The 23,247-nt window shown below is 46.9% G+C and overlaps 1 protein-coding gene across 2 annotated transcripts in view; it reads left to right on the forward strand.

The window, feature by feature from the left end:
* Positions 1-22,341, forward strand: part of lab (labial) — a 102,748-nt gene extending 80,407 nt beyond the window's left edge. For both annotated transcript variants that reach the window (XM_050178090.3, XM_050178089.3), the window contains one exon: positions 15,302-22,341. In XM_050178090.3, coding sequence (XP_050034047.1) covers positions 15,302-15,654 — 353 coding nt within the window. In that variant the 3' untranslated portion in view covers positions 15,655-22,341. The remainder of the gene's footprint in view (positions 1-15,301) is intronic.
* The last annotated feature ends 906 nt before the right edge of the window (positions 22,342-23,247 follow it).

Genomic DNA, 23,247 nt, shown 5'->3' on the forward strand with positions numbered 1-23,247 from the left:
TTTTTTTCTTTTTCGTGTTTTGTCCCTAATTACTTTCTAGGGATGCCGCTGTTATCATGAAGTCTGCCGCAGCTGCCACACGGACGCATCGCTGAAACATTAACAATTTTTGACGGTTCCAGTGCAGCCAATCTTTGCGCGATTCATTTATATGCGAACACACCGCGAAAGCGCGGACCATCTTAGCATTGCTATAGTATATATTGCAATCAATATACGTCGCCTTTAATCCTCGATCAGAAGGTTCTAGTCGCTCTCTATTTCTCAGCAGGGAACATATACTTGCTGTTGATATTTTCCATGCCGATGCGTACAACAAACACCTCAAATGTAGGTGATTGGCTGGCCCCCAAAATTATCCGTCTGTGTACATCGTGGTCTGGCGAAGACCGCAGTGCTTGACCTGCGAGGGTCCACTCTCTTCGGAAATTTAATATGGTTAAAGAACTAAAGGGACAAGTTTTCACGAAAAAAAGGAAACACGAAAACCGCACTCATTTAGAAGAAATTGCGCAGGTACATAGGCACGATCGATAGCCCTTGTTAGTTGAGTGCTACACAAAAGAGTGATGACCTGGCCCACCGTACATGGAAGATAATAACATGGAGGGCGTACGTTGTCAATAACATAGATCATGTTGTTATCATCCATGACGATGATACCGATGACGACGGGGACAGTGGGGACAAACAAAATTATATTTCCTACTAATATCTGCCGATAAATGTGTAAATGATAAACTTGACAGTGAAGCACATAACGAACGCCAGTAAATATGGAAAAAAGCTTCTTTAACAGTTATTGCCGTAACACAGTCATCACGAAAGCGAGGGTGGATGTGGGTAATGTCATTACACGTGTATAGCATGATAATTGTCTGTTATGCAACAATTGTGAGTGGCTTGCGTGCTGGGGTCGCTTGCTGCCGCTGGTGGCGCTGTAATTGCTGATTATGCGTGGCGTAGGCGGTAAACATGCTCGCCGGAAGCAGTAACGCCGCCGGATTCTGCATTGGGAAAGTGTTGTTCACCCGCCATGTAAATGAAGCGCCGAAAACTCCCGTCGTTGCTGCAGCAAGCCGCTGTTTTACAGCGTCGTCCGGATGTTGTTCTTCCTATAGTCCACGAATCTGCTGCACCGAGAGGAAACTAGCCAAACACGTGACGGGACGCGCTACCGTATAACCTTGAACCGCGAAATTCAAGCGCACGCACTCGGTATATATAGAAAGGTCCCGTGAGCCACATCGTAAACTCGCAATGACGCGCTCATTGGTCATGCATGCATGCATGTTCAGATATAGCAGCAGTCACCGCGAGGTGCTTCTCCCAGCTATGTGCACAGCCACTGTAAGTAGCTGTGTTGCATCGGCTCCACCGCACATCTATTCAGGGACACTGCGGCGAAGCCAGCGAGCGTGATTCCGTTTGTCTGCGTGGCGAAATATATGAGCTGCTGCGACGGTGTTCATTCCCAAGAGTCACGTGTTTTCCTCGTTCGGTGCGCCCTTGCACGGCGCAGCAACTGACACGGCTGAACCATACTTCCGCTACGCAGGCTCAAGAAGGACAAGGTGGTGTCGCAAGCATGGGAGCTAAAATACAGCGACTCGTTTACCGTGCCCCGCGTTCGCCTGCATGTCGAAGTACCCAGAAGAACGGCATTTTGTAATATCGGTGCAGCATCACGCGATACAGTGCTAATTAGGAGACGCATAACGATTTCAAACGCTCAGTCGTGAACACGACAACGTATACCCAATTAAGGAAATTTGTGTGAACAGATCAAATGAATATGGCGCGACAGTGCCTCGACAGAGTACACGACGAATTGGCGAACCGTGCACGAGGGTCGCTATATGCGTGTTACATGCTAACGCCTAACATGCGCAGAGGGCGTATAAAACGTGACATGTCACGCTTTATACGCCTTCTGCGCGCGTTAAGCGTTAGCATGCAACATTGAGCTTGCAGATACAACACCTCCTATAGACAGCGTAAAGCCGGTGCACTTCGATCCATGACGTCAGGTTACCTTGCCTGATTGCCATAGAATCTAATGAGAATGCTCCCTCCCGAGTCAACTGCGGTGATATTGAAGTCGCCGCTTTCGTCACGCCAGTGCTTGGCAATGGAAATTTTCGTCGAAGTATCATGGCGTCAAAAGCAGAGTGTACAGGCACTCTGCTAGGACGCATTGGCATATAGCGACCCTCGTGGAACACTTTAAATGCCTCATAGTGCTCGTCGCGTATATAATACTCTGCGCATGTACGATAATGCAAATTTGACGATGCCGTACTTATACGGCATAGATGCGCGCGCGACCTTATATATATATGGTAATACGGCCTTGTACCTAAGTACTGCATTTTTCAATGCAAAAGCATGTAGCGCGCTACCATAAGGGTTTGCGTGAGGCAGTACGGCGTAGCTACGTACTGACCATTTAGCATGCGGCAAGCGACTATGGCTTAAGCGGTCAGCCAATTCATTAGGTTCAGTGGCGACAGGATGGGGGATGCATGGCAACTATCATATAAACCGGAATAACTTATTAAGCGGGTTTACGTATTAACCAGGTTTTACTATAGTTAGAACACACCGCTCGAGGAGTTCGAGCGCAACGATAAACCTTGCTAGTATTTTTGCGTCTTGTGGGTTGTTATATTCATAGTTTCTCATAAGAATATTGTCGGAGGGAAGTTTCGCATGACTGAAATTTGAGCAAGTCGGTAAAGATTCATGTTACTGAAAGGAATGCGCGCCAACGCGAACACTTGCAAGGAGCTAAAATGTAAACGCAAATGCCGAGGGGACTCCTGGCGATGCGATCGTTCAGTTATACCCCGGGTACGACGGTTAGTACATGAATCTGTCTAACCTTCGCACTTGTGGCTTCAAGCGTTTTGTGACATTGTCGATTATATTGCTTTATCTTTCAAAACTTCCAAGCACCCGTAGTTTTTGAAACGCGGCAATTGGTCTCTGCACACAATCGTAATCATTGCAAATTGTTGCATTTTGAACATGATATGTTATTGAAGGGGTAAGGTCCCTGACTGCGAGCTTACTGCAATCGTTGAAAGAAAAGTGTGAAATCATTGGATTATACCGGCGCTGACATATGAGGCAGAAACTTTGATGTTAATTAACAAAGAAGCTCGAGAACAAGTTAAGGACCGCGCAAAGAGTGATGGAACGAAAAATGCTAGGCGTAACCCTAAGAGGCAGGAAGAGAGCAGTGCGGATCAGAGAGCAAACGGGCATAGCCGATATTTTAATTGACAGTAAAAGAACAAAATGTAGTTAGACAGGCCACGTAAAGCGTAGGGCAGATTCTGTGACCATTAGCTTACGGAATGGGTGCCATGGAAGGAAAGCGCGGTCGATGACTGCACAAAAGTTATGTAGTGTTACGTCTCAACCCCCCCTCCCCCCCCTATTACCTAGAAACCAGAGAAGAGGATGAACGAGAGGGAACCCCGTCGTTAATGGATAAGCGCAGTTAATTGGACGAGTAGAAAGACAGCGTGTAATTCGGCTGCTGCAGGATTCCCCAAAAGGTCCTCAGCCCGCGCTTCACCTTGCAGACTGAACAAAGGACGGGGTGGGCCACAGCGACCGAACCAGGTGTCGTGGGATGATTTCTTTTGGCACAAACTACAACCAAGTTTCTTCGGGGCGGAGTTACTGCTAGTAATGGGTAGCCTGGGCGTGGTATCGCAACAGAGTCGACGGTGGTGACTTGCTGCTGGACAGTCTTCAGATTCCCTAGTCGACTCGCCTAGGGAAAACGACGGGATTAAAAGCAGATACTTTTCGAGAGTGTGGAGAGAAGGGTCCTGATGTGAACTGAGACGTTAACTTGCTCCTGCATGGAGTGGGCTTTCGCACTGAAGCCGTGTAACTAAGCTAAATAAACCCTTTTGATTCATGTTCTACAACTTGACGTCGTAGTCGATGGGCTTGGTGGATTCCAGGCCCTAAACGCCACCCTAGCCGCAACAGTAGGTTGATTCATTCATTCACAAAACTTTATTAGGGTCCTGAAGCCCGGTCTTTTCATACCGAGGCGGGCCGCGTCCACGTCGGCACCGTCAAGCCGAGCCTTATGGCGCCATCGTGGACCCTCTGGACAGCCCGTAGTTGATCTTGATATGAAGAGCTTGATGTCATCTTGTGCGAAATTAGAAAATTTGCAGGCACAAATTGGGATCATCTGGCACAAGACAGGGGCAATGGTAAATCGCTGTGAGATGCCTTTGTCCTGTAGTGAACATAAAAATAGGCTGATGATGATGATGATGATGATGGTGAAAATCACCAACATGCAAAGTCAGAAAGCCGTTTGAAGCCGGAAGGACGAACCGCCATGCTTACAGCATCCATAGGCATGACCTCCAGAGCTCTATCTAGTAAACTTACAGCGGATCTGTACAGTGCAACTAGAAGCGCTTAAAAGCGCTATATGCCAGTGTTGACGGTTTTCTGAAAAAAAAAAAAAGAAAGAGATCGCACACAAAGTTAATATTTTGAGGAAATGTGGGGAATGTTAGGGCGATTTGGAGACAAATCCTGAAGTGTGTGGGTTAGCCGTAAAATGAGATCTGCTAAGCCCTCCTTTCCGGCTTTTACAGGCGCTGTTTGAGGCGAATGAGAGGCCTGTTCAGAGGCTTAATATATGAAACGCTTACAAAGTGTCCCCGTTTCTCTAGGAGGGCCACAAATGGCAATGATGTGATACTTAGAGGCAATTGGGGTCATTCTATGGATATACAATACACCGAAAGTTCGAAGTGTGTAGGTTAATTACGTGCTTCGAAAATAATTACTGCAAACTTGTCTTCCAACTTTTTACGCCTCATAGGAGGCATGTATAGTGGCTTTCTCCCCATCTCATTTGTGATCTATGTATGCGAGGCACGTTGTCGTTGTTTATATTTTGTTGAAGTGGGAATCATGTTTAGAGTGACGAACGATAAATATTTTACTTATGTACGGTAGTTACTGCCTTTGCATAAAATGCCTCATTTAGGCGTTTCGGGGTGTCATGTTATTCACAATGTTTCCCAGAGTCCTAAGAGAACTGCGCAAGACAGCGGGGTAAAATTCGGTGAAAATGGGAAGCATGCTATTTGTAATCTGAGGCGAAACATTAATGTTCCTGGTTCCACTAGGAGCATTCCAAATATTTACTAAAGCTTTGATTTTTATTATTTATTTATTTATTTTGCATGCTTAATACAAGGTCCGCAGTTTGTTTACCTGATGCCCTCTTTGAACTGAACGAGGCACCTTGTTTATGCTTGGTGAAAGTAAGAGCCAAGTTGTGGCTAATGCGTGAGAAAGTTCAAAACGGTGTCAGCTTTGCAATAAATTACGTGCGTGCACGCAAACGGCCAGTCCTTAGCATCATGAGTTTGTTTTACGAGCGGCGAAGACCCGTTGCCCTGGCGAAACCCGTTGGCGAAACCCGTTGGCGAAATCCGTTGGCGAAATCCGTTGGCGAAATCCGTTGGCGAAATCCGTTGGCGAAATCCGTTGGCGAAACCCGGCGAAACCCGTTGGCGAAACCCGGCGAAACCCGTTGCCCTGGCAGAACTGCAAATGTCATCGAGATCAAATTTATCGAAAAGTGGGGGAACGTTAGGACAAATGTGTGTGCGAAGGTAAACGGGCGTGGAATGAATACAGCCGTTGTAAAAAAAAAGTCCTTCAGCAAGTGCCCGAAAGTGTTCAATGGCCATTTCACGCTGTTTCCCAGTGTTTCGTGAAAAATTCTACGTTGTACCAAGTTTATATTTCACTAAAACAAGGAGCTCGTTATTTGTTATTGCCACGACCAACTTGGTGACATTTAAGTTGCGCGCCCTTTGCATTGGGCACCGTGCACGCCGTACAGTGGTGGTGTTCAGCAACCATAGGCAGCGATCTTCGTGGCACGGGCAGCCAGTTGGACTCGGCTCGCATGCGCCACGCGCACGAGGTGTCACGCGAGGCGAAGAGGAAGACGGTTCGAGCCCAGTTTGAGAACGCGACTGCCGCGGATATTCTTCACGACCGCAGTGACTTTTACTAGTGGGCACAAGTTCGCCTTTAATAAATATCGTTCTTTTACTAACATCGTTACATTTCTGGTGGAGGTGCGGGGTATGAGTCGAAGCCCCACGAACGAAAGTCAGCGTAGCCCCGACAACCTGCGAGTCCATCCCGTGGAACTGACACCTGTACACCAGCGGACCAGCCGCCGTCTTCGAGGCGACTCGCCTGAATTCGGCCCTCTTCTCTTCGTGCCAAGAGAAACTCCCACAACGGACGCCGCCACAATGACTACCCAGGTAACACCGGCACAGCTAGTCGTAAGCCAACCTCGCAAGCCGCCAACATTCCATGGTGACTCGTTCGAAGACGTGGAAGATTGGTTGGAGCTGTTCGAGAGAGTGGCGAGCTTTAATGAATGGAATGAGAGACAGAAGCTCCGTAACGTATATTTCGCTTTGGAAGACTTCGCAAAAACGTGGTATGAAAACCACGAACCCTCTTTGACCTCTTGGGAGGAATTTCGACGACAACTGCTAGCAACGTACGCCAGCACGGATCGTAAAGAAAAGGCGGAAATCGCACTTCAAGCCAGGAACCAGCTCACAAACGAGAACGTGGCGATGTACATCGAGGACATGTCCCGCCTGTTCAAGCGGGCTGATCCCACCATGAGTGAAGATAAGAAGCTACGCCATCTCATGCGTGGAGTAAAGCAGGAACTCTTCGCAGTTCTCGTCCGCAACCCACCGCGCACGGTCGCCGAGTTCAGATGTGAAGCAACGACCATCGAAAAGACCCTGGAACAGCGGGCTCGGCAATACAACCGTGAGGCAAGCTGCGCACCTGTCCATGTCTTCCCTGGAGGCCTGCCAAACGACCTGGAAGCCCTGCGGGAGCTTGTCCGGTCAGTGATCAGGGAAGAGCTCAACAAGTTGCAGATACCTCAGGCTCCAGCTGCACTATCTATAGTCGACGTTGTCCGGGACGAACTCAGGAACATCATACGGGATCCAGAGCGTGAGCCACAGCCGACGCGGCGCACCCCAACGTACGCCGACGTACTCAGGCAACCCGCGGTGCACAGTAGTGGAGCAGTTGCGACGACCGTTCCCTACCCGCCTACAGTACGCAGTGCACCTTGTCTACTGGAACCACCGGCTGCCTATCAGCCTTTAGCACGTAGTGCACCTCATTTTGCGGAACAAAGGCCCCGGAAAAGTGACGTCGCTTATGCGACGAAGTATTTCGTAGGGGCCGAAGTATCGGCACAGAAGCTTTTCAGACAGTCCACGGCGTCGCACTGGGGTCCATACCCACACCTTGTCACCGGGCTGGTAATGAGCTTCACTACGGCGTTGGTTGTACCGGTTGGAGTCGATGCGTTGTTGGCGGCGTATTTGGTACCTTGCCATCTGTCGTGCCTCCTCGGCTCGTTGCAAGAAATCATCTAGGTCAGATGAGTTATGGTTTTCTACAAGCTAACGGCGCTATAATTAACCTACGTAGGTCCAGTGTATCTTTCTCCACAAAACAAGCTATACCTGTGGAAGAATCCGAGGAGCGACGTCTCGCTGCACTGCGCGTCGTTGACGATGACGTAACTGTGCCGCCACGCTGCAGTATAATGGTTCTTGTGGAAAATGAAAGATTTTCCGACCGCGAAGGCATAGCGGATGGAAACATAGAGCTCCTTTTCAACAAAGGTATTTGCGTGGCTCGAGGCCTTGTTCAGTTAAGCGATGGCCGTGCACATGTCGCACTTACAAATTTCGGTAATGAATTCCAACACATCGCACAAGGAACAGCTATTGCCTATTTCCGCGAGTTCTGTGCAGCGACCGAATTATGCAGCCTAACTACGTCAACTGCCCTTCCAGGAACCTGCAGTGTCGACAGATCAATTACCGTCAACCCGAGACTCCCGGAAGCCCAAAAGAAACAGATATATGCCCTGATAAAGGATTTTTCTGACTGCTTCTTCACGTCCTCGAAGGTACGGCGCACGTCTGTTGCGAAGCACAGAATCATTACAGAGGACACCGCAAGACCAGTATGCCAGCACCCGTATCGAGTTTCACCAAAAGAAAGGGAGATCATCAAGAAGCAAGTAGAGGAGATGCTTTCAGATGACGTTATTCAGCCTTCCAGCAGTCCATGGGCGTCTCCGGTAGTGCTCGTTAAGAAAAAGGATAACACACTTCGATTCTGCGTCGACTACCGTAAACTGAACAGCGTAACCAAGCGGGATGTGTACCCCCTTCCGCGTATCGACGATACGTTAGATCGGCTCCGATGTGCAAAGTTTTTCTCCTCCCTGGATCTCAAGAGTGGATATTGGCAAATAGAGGTGGATGAACGGGACCGTGAAAAGACAGCATTCGTAACCCCTGATGGCCTCTACGAATTTAAAGCACTTCCATTCGGCCTCTGTTCCGCGCCCGCAACTTTCCAGCGAATGATGGACTCTGTGCTTGCAGGATTGAAATGGCAGTCATGCTTAGTGTATTTGGATGATGTGGTCGTATTTTCCACCACATTTGACCAACATCTCGAGCGCCTGCGACTAGTATTAGAAGCTATTCGCGCAGCAGACTTGACAATTAAGCCGGAAAAATGTCAATTCGGCTTCGATGAACTTCGGTTTCTCGGACACGTTATCAATGCTGCAGGCGTTCGTCCAGATCCCGAAAAGACAGCAGCTGTTGCGAGGTTCCCGACACCCACAGACAAAAAGTCAGTGCGACGTTTCCTGGGTTTATGCGCATACTACAGAAGATTTGTGGAAAACTTCTCAAACATTGCTGAGCCCCTTACAATACTGACAAGAGAAGATCAACCTTTCATGTGGACAAGCGAACAACAAGACGCATTTGACGAGTTAAGGAAACGCCTGCAAACTTCTCCAATCCTTGCCCATTTTGATGAGACAGCCGACACTGAAGTTCATACCGATGCGAGTAACGTCGGCCTCGGTGCCATACTAGTGCAGTGGAATAACGGCCAGGAGAAAGTAATTGCTTATGCCAGCCGTAAGCTCTCGAAAGCAGAGGCAAACTACTCCGCAACCGAGAAAGAATGCCTTGCAGTCATTTGGGCAATATGTAAATTTCGGCCCTACCTCTATGGTAGACCATTCAGAGCGGTCAGCGATCACCATTCGCTTTGCTGGCTGGCGAATCTCAAGGATCCATCCGGACGACTAGCAAGATGGAGCCTTAGGCTTCAAGAGTATGACATTACTGTCGTATACCGATCCGGGAGGAAACACAGCGATGCCGACTGCTTGTCCCGCGCACCCGTCGAGACAACTGTGTCAGAAGAAGAGGATTTCCCGTTCCTTGGCATTGTTGACGCGTCACAAATTGCGTACGCAAAGTTGAAAGTGTACTGTAATTATGACCGTAGCAGTATGTTATGTATGCAAGCGATTTGGAGCGTCGTAGATGTGTTTTATGAACAACGCCGCATTTATTCTGGTGCCATGGGAGAACTACGAAAGCCACGGAGACCAAATTTATCCAAAACTAGGGCAACATAATGGCCACTGTTCCCGCGAAGTAAAATGTGTGAGGATTAGTTACTGGGTTTGTAAAATATTCCTGAAGTGCCCGAAGTCGTTATATGCGGGCAAGGTTTCAAACGGGCTAGTCATATGCGGGTAATACATTGAAGTATGTGGTTTAATTACAGGCAACTGAAATTCTTATTGAAAACTGCTTGAAAGAAACAGCTTCGCTGTAAATTGGGTTGTGATTTTGCATAGTCGCACAAGTGTGCTGTGTATTTTTGTAGTAAACTATAATCCTATATTAACATTATTGAAGCTCATTTTCAGGTGCGTTGTGTGCGATACATGTAAGATACGTCGTATGACAACATTGTAGCGGTAAATTGTAGTCTTGATAAAACGCCACTGGGGATTACGGCATCGACTCCAGGAAAACCAGAGCATATATTGGTGAAGGTTGAGGAAAGAATTGGCTGAACAGAATTGGTTGAACTGTCAAAACTGTCAATGGGGTCACAGATAACAAGGGAAATGTCATCAGCGACTGCGACGATATAATAATGATATCAGAGGAATTATATACTGAACTGCAAGTACTGAGAACAGCCACGAAACAATGCTTGCACGTAGTTGGAAAAAAGTGGAAGTTTTGTTTGTGTATAACCAAGGGTGAGTTTAGAGTGGTTTCGTAAACTATGTTCAGTGAAGAAATTGCAATGAGAAGGATGAAATAACAGTGAATGTGATGAAAGACGGCGAGATATTGTGCTCAAAATGCATGCGACCATGTGGTTCGCCGGGCCTCATGAGTTGAAATGAGCCAGAAATTTGAAAAAAAAATGCCACCATAATATTAATCTAAGAACTGAGACGTCAGAAATCGAAGAATTATAGGCCCATTAGCTTGGAAAATATTCACCAATGTAATTTCTAAAGGAGCCATGGTAACACCTGGGTTCAATAAACCAAGGAAACAAGATAGCCTTAGAAAGAATAATCAACAGTTTATCAGACCTACGTCATTAGCCAGGTAATTAAAATGTCCTCGGAATATAACCATGCAACCTCTATATATGGCCTTCACTTATATAATAAAAAAGAGTTCCATTCAATAGAGAAACCACATTCATGGAAGCATTGCCTATTCACTGAGGCATACCTAAATATTTTGGTAAATATCCGGAGAGATTCCACAGCCGCCACAATGTTTCACTAGTGAAAAAACTGTCAAAATATTGTTAGGTAAGAATACACAATATCTCCAGTTCTAATGATCGCATGCTTGTGAGAACTACTCAAAACATTCAACTGGAGTGGATTACTTCTGAGGATTAACGGGGGAACATATCTCAGCAACCAGCGGCTTATAGATTACACTGTCCGGTTCAACAACGCTGGAGATGACTTGCAACAAATGAATGAAGGCCTTAACCGGCAATATCTAAGGGTAGCTTTGAGGACTAAATTTTCAAAAGATTTTGGTGATGTTTAATAGCCGGGCAAGGAAACAAGGACGGCAGTGAGCGTCTTTAATCCGGGCAAGAGTACATTTATCTAAGTCACAAGAAAACCCTGGAACCGGGACTCCAAAGTCTAGACCGTCCACTTTTGTATATCTCATTGAAAAGAAGAGCATACAATCAGTGAATTCTCCCAATACTAATGCACGGCGCTGCAAACTGTAAGATAAAATAGTAGATAGAACTATAGGCATAACGTCAGAAGATTGGATTACGGTAATCTGAATTATATAGAGAGCAAACTGGTGTTATAGCTGACATTCTAGTTGATATTAAGAGGAAGAAATGAAATTTCAACAGGACGTGAAATGTCGAAGGGCAGCTAACCAGACTGATTATGAGGGTAACCGAATGGGTGACAAGAGAAGGAACAAGTAATCAATGACTGCACAGGATTAGATGGTGCGATCAGATAAGGAAATCTGTGATGGTGGTACGATGCGGACGCCTAATGCAAGACAGGATCGATTAAACATTTCAAGGAAAGAATATTTTCATGCAGTCGACATATCAGAGGCTGAGGACCACAACGTCGTATGAGGAAAATGACTCTCATTTACCGCCTAATTTCTACCAATCGACGGCTCTCATAACATAACAAGCAAAAAGGAATACGTAATATATACACTATAAATAATACTTAGTTATTGCGCCTGTATAGCTTTTTTTTTCTATTTCTCTAATTCAAATTTACCCCGCTTGTATTCGGGATACTACTGCAAGCTGGGTTTTATGGTGCCTAGAAAACCTAATTCTTTGCGAAATGTAGTCAGTTACAACGTGAAGACCTATGGTTAAAATCTTGGCAGAAGCGACAATGAATACGCTTTCAAATCGAAAAATGATATCTCCAGTGCACAGCTCTGATAAAAAAAAAAAAAAAATCCCCCTCCGTGGGCTGAAACACTAGGCGTGTAACAATATTCCTGGAAAACGTAGCTCCTTCTGCCACCTAGCTGCTGATATTTCATTGTTTAAAGACACGAATTCCTCGGCCCAGGCTTCTCAGAATTTCAACCCCGTGCTGTAAAAGTATATTTCCTATAATGCTACCGTTCCAAGAAGCGCGAGAATCACAGAATTGTCTAGCTTCCATACTGGAGTACCTTTCGTGGCGGAAAGCATTTTTGGGAAAGCAAATTTGCTGACTATGCTATCGGATTTCTTCGTTGGAAGCATTCTTTTTCTCCTGCGAACGTAAAAGGAAATGTTAACACATGTTACTGAAAAGATTCTACGAAACAGATTGCTCTTGTTCTTTTTTCTCACTTGTTCGGTTGCCTTTCGTTTTATGGTGGGAGTTTTGAATATTGTTTTCCCACTTAATCTTTATGACGAACTTTAGGATTTATTTTTACAGTGCTTCCTGCTTGCGACGTCAAACATGTGGCAGCAGTGAAGTACACGACCAACACAGCAATAAAAAATAAAGCCGCAGAGAGTTATTAAGGCAGTATTCTGATAGTACGGGCACAGATATAAGTAGGTAATATATTAAAAAATATTACGCACAAATCCTGTAGTCAAAGGAAACTTAATGGAATAAGCTAAGCAAGACACGTAAAACACAAAAATACGATACATTCTTGTGAGCATATTAATGAATTTTTCAGAATGTGCTCAGACGATTCATGCTACTATCAGGTGAGTGAACGATGAGAGAGAGAAGGAGAGAGAGAGAGAGAGAAAGAAAGAGAGAGAGATATTATTTTTTCAAATAAAGGGAAACCGCCGCTTCGGGCTTTCCATGAATGTGGGCAATAAAGCTTTCTAACCGTTAACTGTTCTCGGAAGAAATGGATGCTCAAATGTGCGTTAATATAGCACGAGTATTCAATGATTTTTTATAATAGAGTTATCCTGTTATTTGTCAATTAACAAAACATGAGTGACTATATGTCTATATGCAAGAGTCTTAAGGCACATAGCACATACGACATATACCGTGTAAATGAAGTGATTATGGAAAAGGTTTCAGGGCCATGCAGTATTATAAATCGCTGTGCACGCATCACATTACTGATGAATAATTATTATATTTCATCGCTGTTTTAAAGGTGCGTAAACGAGCGTTATTTGAGAAACGGCTAAGCGCGCAAAAAACAAAGTGGTCTCAACTTTGAGAGAAGTTCAGAGCCGGAGGAATGCTGCAACCTGCAGTTATTCTTTTTTCTTTCTTTTTTTAGCATTGTTTATAGCAATCCGGCGTTACTGCTACTTCATTTGAAGCTTTTTCAAGCGTTATTCTTCAATAGCTAATACTTATACTTTGCTAACACCTTATGCTGAGTTCCTTTTTTCTTTAGTTCGGTAGACATTAACCGCTGGAAACCAGGCTTCATCGTTTTGTTACGTTTTGTTACGCTACTGCTTGCGTCAACCTGTGTTCATCTATGGATCGTTTAATCAGTATAGGATACAGATGCTACGTGCGAGCATTCGACTGCGACACCAGCATCGTGAACGCCCAGAAGCAATACATCTTCTCAGCATTTTCGTGACATAGCTGCTTTATTTTTTCACCTTTCGGGCGTGGGGGGGGGGGGGGGGGGGGGGGGGGGCGTTCTTTGAATGGGCACTATTATCGCCGCTTGTTTTAGTTTGTTTGCTTTTACCATTGTGTTCCTACTTCTTCGAAAAATGTATACTTTTGGTCACTTCCATTGGTTTCTATAGTATGATGTATGCAACAGTGTTTCGGACGACTCTGTTACAATGCGCTTCTCCTGTGTTCTTCCTGATATTGGTTCATTCTGCTGACGGGCTATTTCATTTCTCATGTGACGTAATTATTTTTCTTGTATTTTCGAACCGAGGGTCCCGTTTTCAATATTGCTAATGAAAGGACTCATCTGTGCAAATATACTTTGTAATGTTGTTTTGTGATTAATATGCCACATCTCTCTATACATGAATACGTATGTAAAAAGAAAGACGGCGCAGTAGAAAGCTCCCAGAATAAATTTTACCACATGAGATTCTTCAGAGAAAGTAAAAATTAAACAAAAAAATTCGCTAACGCGCACCCTGTCATAATACTGCAGCCACCGCGATCGGTAGTCGAACCTAAGACCTCGCGCTCAACTGCAGAACGCCACGGCCGCTGATCCACCACAGCAAATCACGAGACGCGAACATGGGACTTCAGAAGTGGGTTGTGGAACTTACTATCCATGATAAACCACACACAGTCTTCGGGTTGGTGTGTCCGTATCTCGAGAGCTGCGAGCACTTTGTTCCTTGTGGCCTCTGCGCTCGGACACAGTCGCACTCATCTCGCTATAACTCCTAGAAATATGACGCAGGAGTTTATGACGAAGTAAGTGTGTCGACAAGAAACCCCTGCCTGTTCTGTACAAATATATTATACACGGATTGCTACCGAGATATTGAGGTAGATGGGCTGCTGTTGCTAGGTTGAGGCTGCTTCAGTTATCTATACGTTATCTTAAGATGCCGTTCTCGGCCCATGGCCTGTTACTACACTTGCGAGTCAAACAACGAAAGCATTATTTGGGTCCCTGGATGTCACGGGACTGGACGGACGGGTTTATTACATGACTGCTGTGTAGTGCATAGATACGAATTCACTCCTTTCCTCATTTTCATCCATTCCTAAACTTTCATTTCCTTTCCCTCCCCGCTTTTTTTTCCAGTGCAGAGTAGTTTTCTAGAGCGCATCAGCTCAGACCGAACACTCTGCCCTTTCTGTAAATAAAATGTCTCACCCTCTGGACTTGGTGTGCACATTAAGTCGTGTGCGCAACTGATGCTCCCTTTCTCTTTTTTTAGCTCATTTATCCCCTCCCCTTCAGTCCAGGGTAGCAAACCGGACGTGCGTCTGGTTAACCTCCCCGCCTTTCCTTACATCTCGCCCTCATAAAGTCATTCGTGCGCTACTGCAGCTTCTGAGGAACGCAAGCCTCACGAACGATTTTAGTCCTGCTGTGCGTCCTACACGTTGACCGTGTGGAGCGCTCACTCTCTCCCACTTTTCGTCTTTCTATTCTCCCTTTTCCTTACTCCCAGTGTAGGGCAGCAGACAAAACACTCCTCTACAATTTACCTCTCTGCCTTTCCTCTTCATACTCTCTCTCTCTCTCTTCGCATAACTTGTAGTTGGCGGCACTGCCTTTCTCTTTAATACTATATATATATACATGTGCATGCGCGAGCTCGCCCTCGTCCCCTCGCCGCAACCGACACGTCCTCCTCTCTCTCGTTCCAGTGCCCAAGCACGAGTACGGCGGCTTCGGCGCGGGCGGCGCCGGCGGTCCGTGCGGACCCAACGGCACGGGCCGCACAAACTTCACCACCAAGCAGCTGACGGAGCTGGAGAAGGAGTTCCACTTCAACAAGTACCTGACGCGCGCGCGGCGCATCGAGATCGCCACGGCGCTGCAGCTGAACGAGACGCAGGTGAAGATCTGGTTCCAGAACCGCCGCATGAAGCAGAAGAAGCGCATGAAGGAGGGCCTCATCCCAGCCGAGTCCTCACCGCCGGACGGGGCCGCGTCGGCCGGCACGCTATCGCCGGGAAAGCTGTCGCCGCCGTCGCCCCAGCAGAAGGACAGCCAGTGAGCCCCACAGCGTGCGGCCAAAGCTGCCTGCATGCGGCGAAACACGACATGGGCCAGTGTCTAAACCCTTCTTCCACGAGCTGTGTCAGCCCACGGCCGCCACGCGTTAAACCCACCCCCTTGAACCCGGGGCGCACCACCACCACCACCGATTCTCGCTCTGCCTCCCTCGTATATTGGTGGCCGTTCGACCAGGCTGACCATTTCCCTACGCGTGGCCTGCCTACTTCGTGTGTGTATCTCGAGTATACAACACAAGTGCCGCGCAAGTGCAACGTGGGTGCAGTGCAGGCGCAACGCTCCTGCGCAGCTCTGGTGTAGAGCTCGGGTGAATTATAGGCCTGCTGCTCTGGTGCTGCCCTCGTGCAGCTACGGGGCTGCGCTTGTGCTGCCGCTGCTCTTCCACTTCCGGCGTGGCGAATACGAGTCAAACCGAAAAAGCGAAGAAAGGTCCAAACTAAAAGGGAAACATTAATGAAATATCGGCCAAACATTAAAAACGCCGGCAAGTCAGCTTCATGCTCGAAGCGCTTAACTCGCAAAAAGCAACAACCACTGATCGCTTATTTGGTTTCCTGTATAATTAACTAGCAGAGATGGTGACATTTGTTTCGAAATCCCACGCAGAAGTTGAAGTGAGCAGAGATACGTCATTTGCGATGAGGGAAGTCTGTACGACTAGCTTCCTCTCCTCTTTTCTCTCTCTCTTTCCTTCACTGCCATCGTACTAGTTGCACGGTGCGGCCAGTCATGTAGCGCAATGAAAGCAGCACGATCCGTGTACGTTTAATAAGTCAACCGTTGCTTGTTACAAGATAATTGTTCAGGCGCTCTAAAGATAGCCCATTTTCATATAGTGATCTCAGTGGCTCCTATATCCGCTATACCGTCGAGCAATATTCGAATGCATGCGCTTAACACAACTAACTCGAGTTACCTATACGTCACGAGTTTCGACCGAAAACGAAGAAACCGTTTATTCATGCGTCAAGAAAAAACTGCAGCGCATTGAATTAGGCAACATTAAATCAATGCTCTTTTTCTAACGTCGTAGCAGTTCTTTTTTTTTAACGCTATAGTAATACTCTGTGTGACTTTTCGAATAATCTATCTGTCTCAACTGTTGAACAATCCATCCGTCTCAAGCTTTGGTGAGCGTGGTAGGACGCAGTGGCGCCATTAGAAACTCGAGTGACGCCTAGCAAAGAAAGGGCGCCAACGAGGGCGCACAGGATGAAACTTTCGGTGTCAGAAATATAAGCAAGTAGCGAAGCAAAGCGGAGAAAGCATGGGAACAGTTCGCCCGCCGTGCTGGGGGCGCCGCAGTCCTATAGAACGCGCCACGCCTGGCTTTCTTTCTGCCGTTTTCTTCATTTCATCGCAGGACCAGTTTGATTCTCGAAAGCCCCGCATCCAATCGCTCTTGACAGCCGTCGCTTGTGGGTGAATCGCGTGGGTCGAAGAGCGAGGCGGGAGCCAAAGACGCGACGAGCGGCCGCTTTCCAACGCGCCTGCGCGAGGATGTTGTAGGAAGTCTGAAACATAAGTGAGGAAAATAGTGCGGGAAAAAAAAAAAAGAAGAAAGACCTTGTCTCAGGGACGTATATGCCCTCTTGACACACAGTCCGATTCGATGCTAGCTTGTAGGAAAACTAGCTCTGCTCTCTTCAAGCGGATGGCAGAGCTTGAGAGATGTTCGCACTGCATGCCGAAATCTTTCAACATCGCAAGCAAGAGCGCTCGAGTAGTCATGCTTCATGATGATATCCAACGGGCACCAGCAAACCTTAAGTACAGTGTTTCTGCGCACATTATGTGTGTGTGTGTCACTACGCGCAACTGAGCAGAAAGAAACAACCTTGCAAAATAATTTAGGACTCGGGCATGTGGATGACGCGATGCGGCATGGTTCTCTCTCGAAAAAAAATTACCCGTTAGTTCGTCTTTCAGTTCACAGATTTCACAGTTCACTCTCTGTATATTTCGAAGAAGAACGGTCTTGTGCTCCTTCTACTTCTTCATCTTCTTTTTTCTGGTGAAAGTGACAGGCAGATTTCCGAATTGTCGGGCATGGGACAGTTCGAGTCACGAGAAATGAAAGCTTTCTCTTCGAAGCGGGGGAGTCCTATAACGGATGAGTTTCCATTGATGGCCTCTCCACTTAGCAGCCTTGAAGTGTCTTGATATTGGTTTACGCATGTTCGAACATGATTACCAGAGGTCAGCTTTGCTATTGCATAAATGTATAAGAATTTGATTCTGGGGTTTCGAGTGCCAAAAATCACAACCTGGTTATTAGGCACGCCGTAGTGAATGATTCCGGATCAATTTTGATCTCCTGGGGCTTCTTCACGTGCACGCCAAGCCCCGTAGATGAGCGTTTTTTTTTGCATTCCGCCCCCTTCGGAATGCGAAAGTCGCGGTCGGGATCGAATCGGCGACCTCCTGCTCAGTAGCGCAACGTCATGCTGACTGAGTTACCTCGGTATAACTATATGGAAAGCGAGAGAGAGAGAGAGAGAGAGAGAGAGAATGTTGGTGGGAGAAGGCACTAGCGTGGTGGTGCGCCCATCCGCGAAGGCCGTCTGCACAGCGCCCTAACAGCAGCAGCTAGCGCGCCTTCAAGGGAAAACAACACAAGAAGGCATACAAGCCCGAAGACAGAGACGCTCACCCGAGCGACCACATTTTTTTTTCTTCGCTCATCAAAGTGCAATGTCCCTTCTCCGTCGCACTCAGCTCGAAGGGGAAGATGATTACAAACTGCCCGCTGCACTCTGACCTTTTCCCCTCACCCCTCGTGCATCCCCACCCCCTCACCCCACCAACCTCAACGGACAGTGAGTGAACAGCCGGCGACGGGACACCAACAGAGGACGCGACGAACGGCGAACTGCTTGTCCCCAGTGTGTCAGTGTGTCCGAGGGACCTCCGACGACAAAAATAGAGAGAGCGCGCGCACACACGCATGGACTCTCCCAGTGATGAAAAATAAGCGTGTGCGCATACTGTGATCCATTCGAACATTCTTACTTTTTTTTTTTCCTGGCACGCATGCAATTCTGGCTGCGTCTTTCTTTCTCTGATGCCACTTGTATGTGTGTGTGTTTCTTATGTTTTCTGCTGATTGTCTTTCTCTGCCGGGACCATCTTGTTCTTTATTCTTTTTTCTTTATCTCGCTGCATATGGCCCGGCCGCCGTTATTCAGGAAGTGAAGTGCTGCTCTATTATTTTCTCCGTCCCCGGGACGACGAACCCTTGTACATTGCGTCAGTTTTTTCTCTTTTTTTTTCTTGTGACATACCGTTGCTGTTATTGTTTTATTTTGGCTCTCTGGCCACCTTATATTTCTCGTGCACATCGGGGGCAGAACCAGTGTCTTCTATACAGTGTCTATGCTATACTATACAACGTGGCGACGTTTTGGCGTCGTCGTTTCGAACAGGGTATCTACATTCAACGCGCGAAGGTCGCCCGCGAAGTATCCGCGGGTACGACTACGCAACACACGTGGGCAGTATTCGTGGCGTGAGTTCTTGCCGGGTCTCGGACTTTTCTCTGGGCCGTGACATCTTGTCCGATCACAAGCGACTCAGTTATTCCAGATAGAGTGACATGGGCGACCGAGCGCTATACTGTTGTCACAAACCATATACTTATACTAGCGACACCTGGTGGTGACGCGTGCAACGGCGGCAGTCCTCCTCGTGCAATTGTTTCGGAGTGCTAGATCTTTCGTCAGCCGATTCTGATTGCAGAAGAAAAATAGCATCGTTCTTTCCTTCGTTTTCCTTTAATAAACACGCAGAAAATACCAAGCAGCAAAAACGTGCCCTTATTGCAAACGAAACTGAGGAGTCCGTGCTCGCCTCCGATATCGTTCTTGCGCATGGAGTGGATGTAGATTGGCTATTTGGATGATAGATTGAAACGGCTGGGCTCATACATCCTCATATAACATTCTGGAGTTAACCTGTGCCTCAACTCCTTCCTTTGGCTGATCGTTGAGCACGCAGCTTCACCACAGGCACTTCTGCACGCAGCAGTTGGGGTTTGGTAATAAATGTGTTACACCTGTCGCAAACAAAATGCGAAGGACCAGGCTGTAGTTGCACGCGCAACGCTTCGTCATCTGTTCTCTCTTCAAACATCCGCTGTAACAAGCGGCTGTGTGACAGCTGATCCACGCTTGATTATATTTATTAGATTTTTAGCTGACTTAGAAGCGTTTTAAGCTGCATTAAATGCAAATCTTATATTTTCGGAGGTACTTTATGCCACATCCACACGACTGAGTTTGCGATTGGTGCCTGAGGTCAGTTGAACGCAAACGCTAACCTTAAAACAGGGGGTCACTACTTTGGCAGGAATGGACACAGCTTGACATTTTCGATTGTAATGTGCGAGGATCAGGGTGAAAATATTGGCCTTTCTGAGGGAATGACGTAAATGGCAACGGTCGTTCACTGACAACCACTCTACGTCGTCATCATTATAGAGTCGTGAAGACTGTAGCCATCAATAAGAAAAAAAAAAGAAAGAAAGCTTGGGGCTTGTACCGGGGAACTTTGTATTGCTCACTCGATTAGCGTGCGTATACACTACAGTTCTTGTTCTCTAGTGCAGAAATGAGAGCAGTGGCTGCGTCTTACTTAATTGCATAGATGTGTTATGAATGACAAAGTTTATGAGGCTGGTTGTTGACACCTGCCTTATCTGCATTACGTGGACTATCTGAGCAGATAGTTAACCATTGGCAGGGAGTCGAGAGCTTTGTTTTGACGTCACTGCAGCGTAAATCTTCGAACATGCACTTATCCTCGGCAGTCTGAATTCTAAGTTCCAGCTTGCAACGATTTCCTCGTCGCTGCAAAACAATGATCGATGTATCATAGAAATTAATGATGTTCTAATACAGATACTGAGGGTTCCAGTATAGTTAGAGCGAGTTACATTCTGGCCATTGTCCACTTCTGTCACGTTGCTGAATTGCTTCATCCAGCATTTTCTTATCGCCTCCAAAGTGGGTCATTCCCCATAATTGGTTCAATGGAGAAAGCCGCACGAAATTAGTTTGCACGACATCAACCTTGGTCTATGCGAAGCGCCGCGCTCCTACAGATGACGTTTCGCTTTCCAGGGCTCCCATTCTGCGTTTACTAAACCAGCAGGGACGTCGTAAATTGTCACTTATCGATTGCACCGCAGGTATACAGTGACTAAAATCTGTACTCGGCACAGTGTGACAGTTGCTCAAAAGAAAATAGCGTTTCCAAACCTCTTACACGGCAGGTACCTTCCTCACTTTTGGGGCCCAGAATACGGGCCAACAAAACAACATAGGCTACATGCAAACAGAATAGCCAACGCGCAAACGCTGATAAAAGTGAGCGATATACCTTCGGTTTAGACAGAGCACCAAAATTTCGACAGTCCTCGGACAGCCGTGCGGCCGCTTCTCCCGTAATTTACTTTCTAATGACATCAATGTACCAACTGGAGAGCCATTGGGCACGTATTGTAAGAGTTGTCACGTCAACGCTCTCGAGTGCATTCGGGACTGCAGATGCTTTCAAAGCCCGAGTACGCCCTGCCTCCTTAACAATACACGCCCCGAACGTACGTAAAGTCAATAAATTCGCCCGGTCTGATACACGCCTGTATGACGAGTCGTCGCTTCTTTGAGAACGCACATTGACAGACGTCGTTCCCGAGTGTGTTTTTAACTGCTCAGTGTAAATAAGAGGCCGTTCAACGCGATCGCCCGAATCGCGCGGGCTGAAGCCGCCGATCGCGCGCATGCGCGCATCGGAAAGATAGAATTTCGACAGTAGCGCACGCTGCAGGACGCATGCGCAAACCGCTGGATGTACAGGGAAACGCGACAAAACCAATCGGAGAAATCAGGGTCGTGGAGCATCGCAGAGACCGTTCTCTTTTACCCTCTCTCGCGCTCTTCTAGATGCTCCACTTTAGATATATAAATAAAGCAGTCTATAAATAAATATATATTATATATATATATACATACGATTCCCCGAATTATGTACAGGTTTTAAAGACGTCTTATGTACAGTTTCTACACGCATTCTACTGCAAGCCTCGGGAGACTCCGGAGAGGCTGAACACGCCGTGCACATTTGCGTTGTTGGTGCTTACGTTTCTTCGCCTCGACTTTGCCAACACGCGGCATCAGCTTCTGCCGAGGCTCCACAATCGAACAGGGTATCCGAATATAGGCCTTATGTCCCCGCCGCGTCGTAAACTGACTTCGCGACATTTGAGGAGGGAAGTGGTAAAAGAATGTCGGCGCCTGAGCTTGGCTAGCTTATTTCTGGGTTTTGCATCACATCGCCTTAGAGAGAGAGAAAGAAAAATGGAGCTCGAGCCGGGATGTTTCAGATGTTGTAGGTCTTAGAAGCTCTGTGGTCCACGCTTGTGCTGTCAGAAGGCACGACGTGAAAAAAAAAATACAGAAAATTGGTGCCGATGATGGCATTGTTGTTCCGCGTAAAATCTATCTCTACACTTTACTCTTTCGGCTTTTTTTTTTTTAATGTAAAGTTGCTTTCTGCTCACCACCTGTCCCGTGCACTTTCTCGTTTTAACTTATTGTGTTTTGCGAGGAGGCGTTTGCGTTTCTGTAAACGATGACTGAATAAAAAAAAAGTAAGTCAGAACGTGAAATGTCTCGTCTGTATACATTATGCACGTGCGGCGACAGTGACTGCGCTTGTAGACATGTGTCGCTGATGTCTGCGCGTGCGGATCTGTTTCCTCTGCGCGTGTGCGGAGCTGACAGGTGCTGGCCACTAAATGGCTGTCCACAGTTCCACGTACTTATCGATGCGCATAAGCATGCAGTGCAGACTCGTTGGGATATCTTTGCAAATGCAAATTCCACGTTTGTGTCTGCATAGCAAACACGCATAAGCTGGACGCAGAAACTCGAGAGAAACGTTAGAGACGAACACTACGTACTGGCTGTTAGCTACTTATATTACACCCTGCTCGCCCTTCGTAAACTGCAAGGGTGTGAAATCAACAGCACCTTGTCTCCCTATTCTGTGTGTAGTTCACGAACTGGTTGACTTAGCCATGTGCCAGCAGTACCCGAAGCACACAATATGGTAGTAACCTGAGCGATGGTTCCACACTTTTTGTTCACGTTGCATGGAAATCCGCAGGGTGTTGCAGGCCTCACCTAAGAACAAACTGTCAGCCACCTCACAATTGCGATCTGGCACTGAGGTGACATTTCAGGCTTCCTCGAAAAGCAACTCCTTGCAGTGAAGAAAAGTTGGGCCGGGGACCACATTTTGCTTTTCAAGGACACCATGAAATGCGTCTCTTTGCAGCATTTCGTCATAATGTCTCTACTAGTAAGAAAAAAAAAAGAAATACTAGAGTGGTTGAGGGGCGGTGAAGGTTGGAAGTGGTGGCGTTGTCTACGGCAAGCAGGCAATGCAGCATATAGCGAGCGCCATAGATCTTCGTAGTTATACGCATTATATGATAGAAGCCAGTTTTGTAAAGTTGAAAAAGCAAGCTTTGAAATATCTTCATGCTCTCAAGCGTGAACAACTTATGTTG

This window comes from Dermacentor andersoni, chromosome 5 (genome assembly GCF_023375885.2).
Source record: "Dermacentor andersoni chromosome 5, qqDerAnde1_hic_scaffold, whole genome shotgun sequence".
NCBI lineage: Eukaryota > Metazoa > Arthropoda > Arachnida > Ixodida > Ixodidae > Dermacentor > Dermacentor andersoni.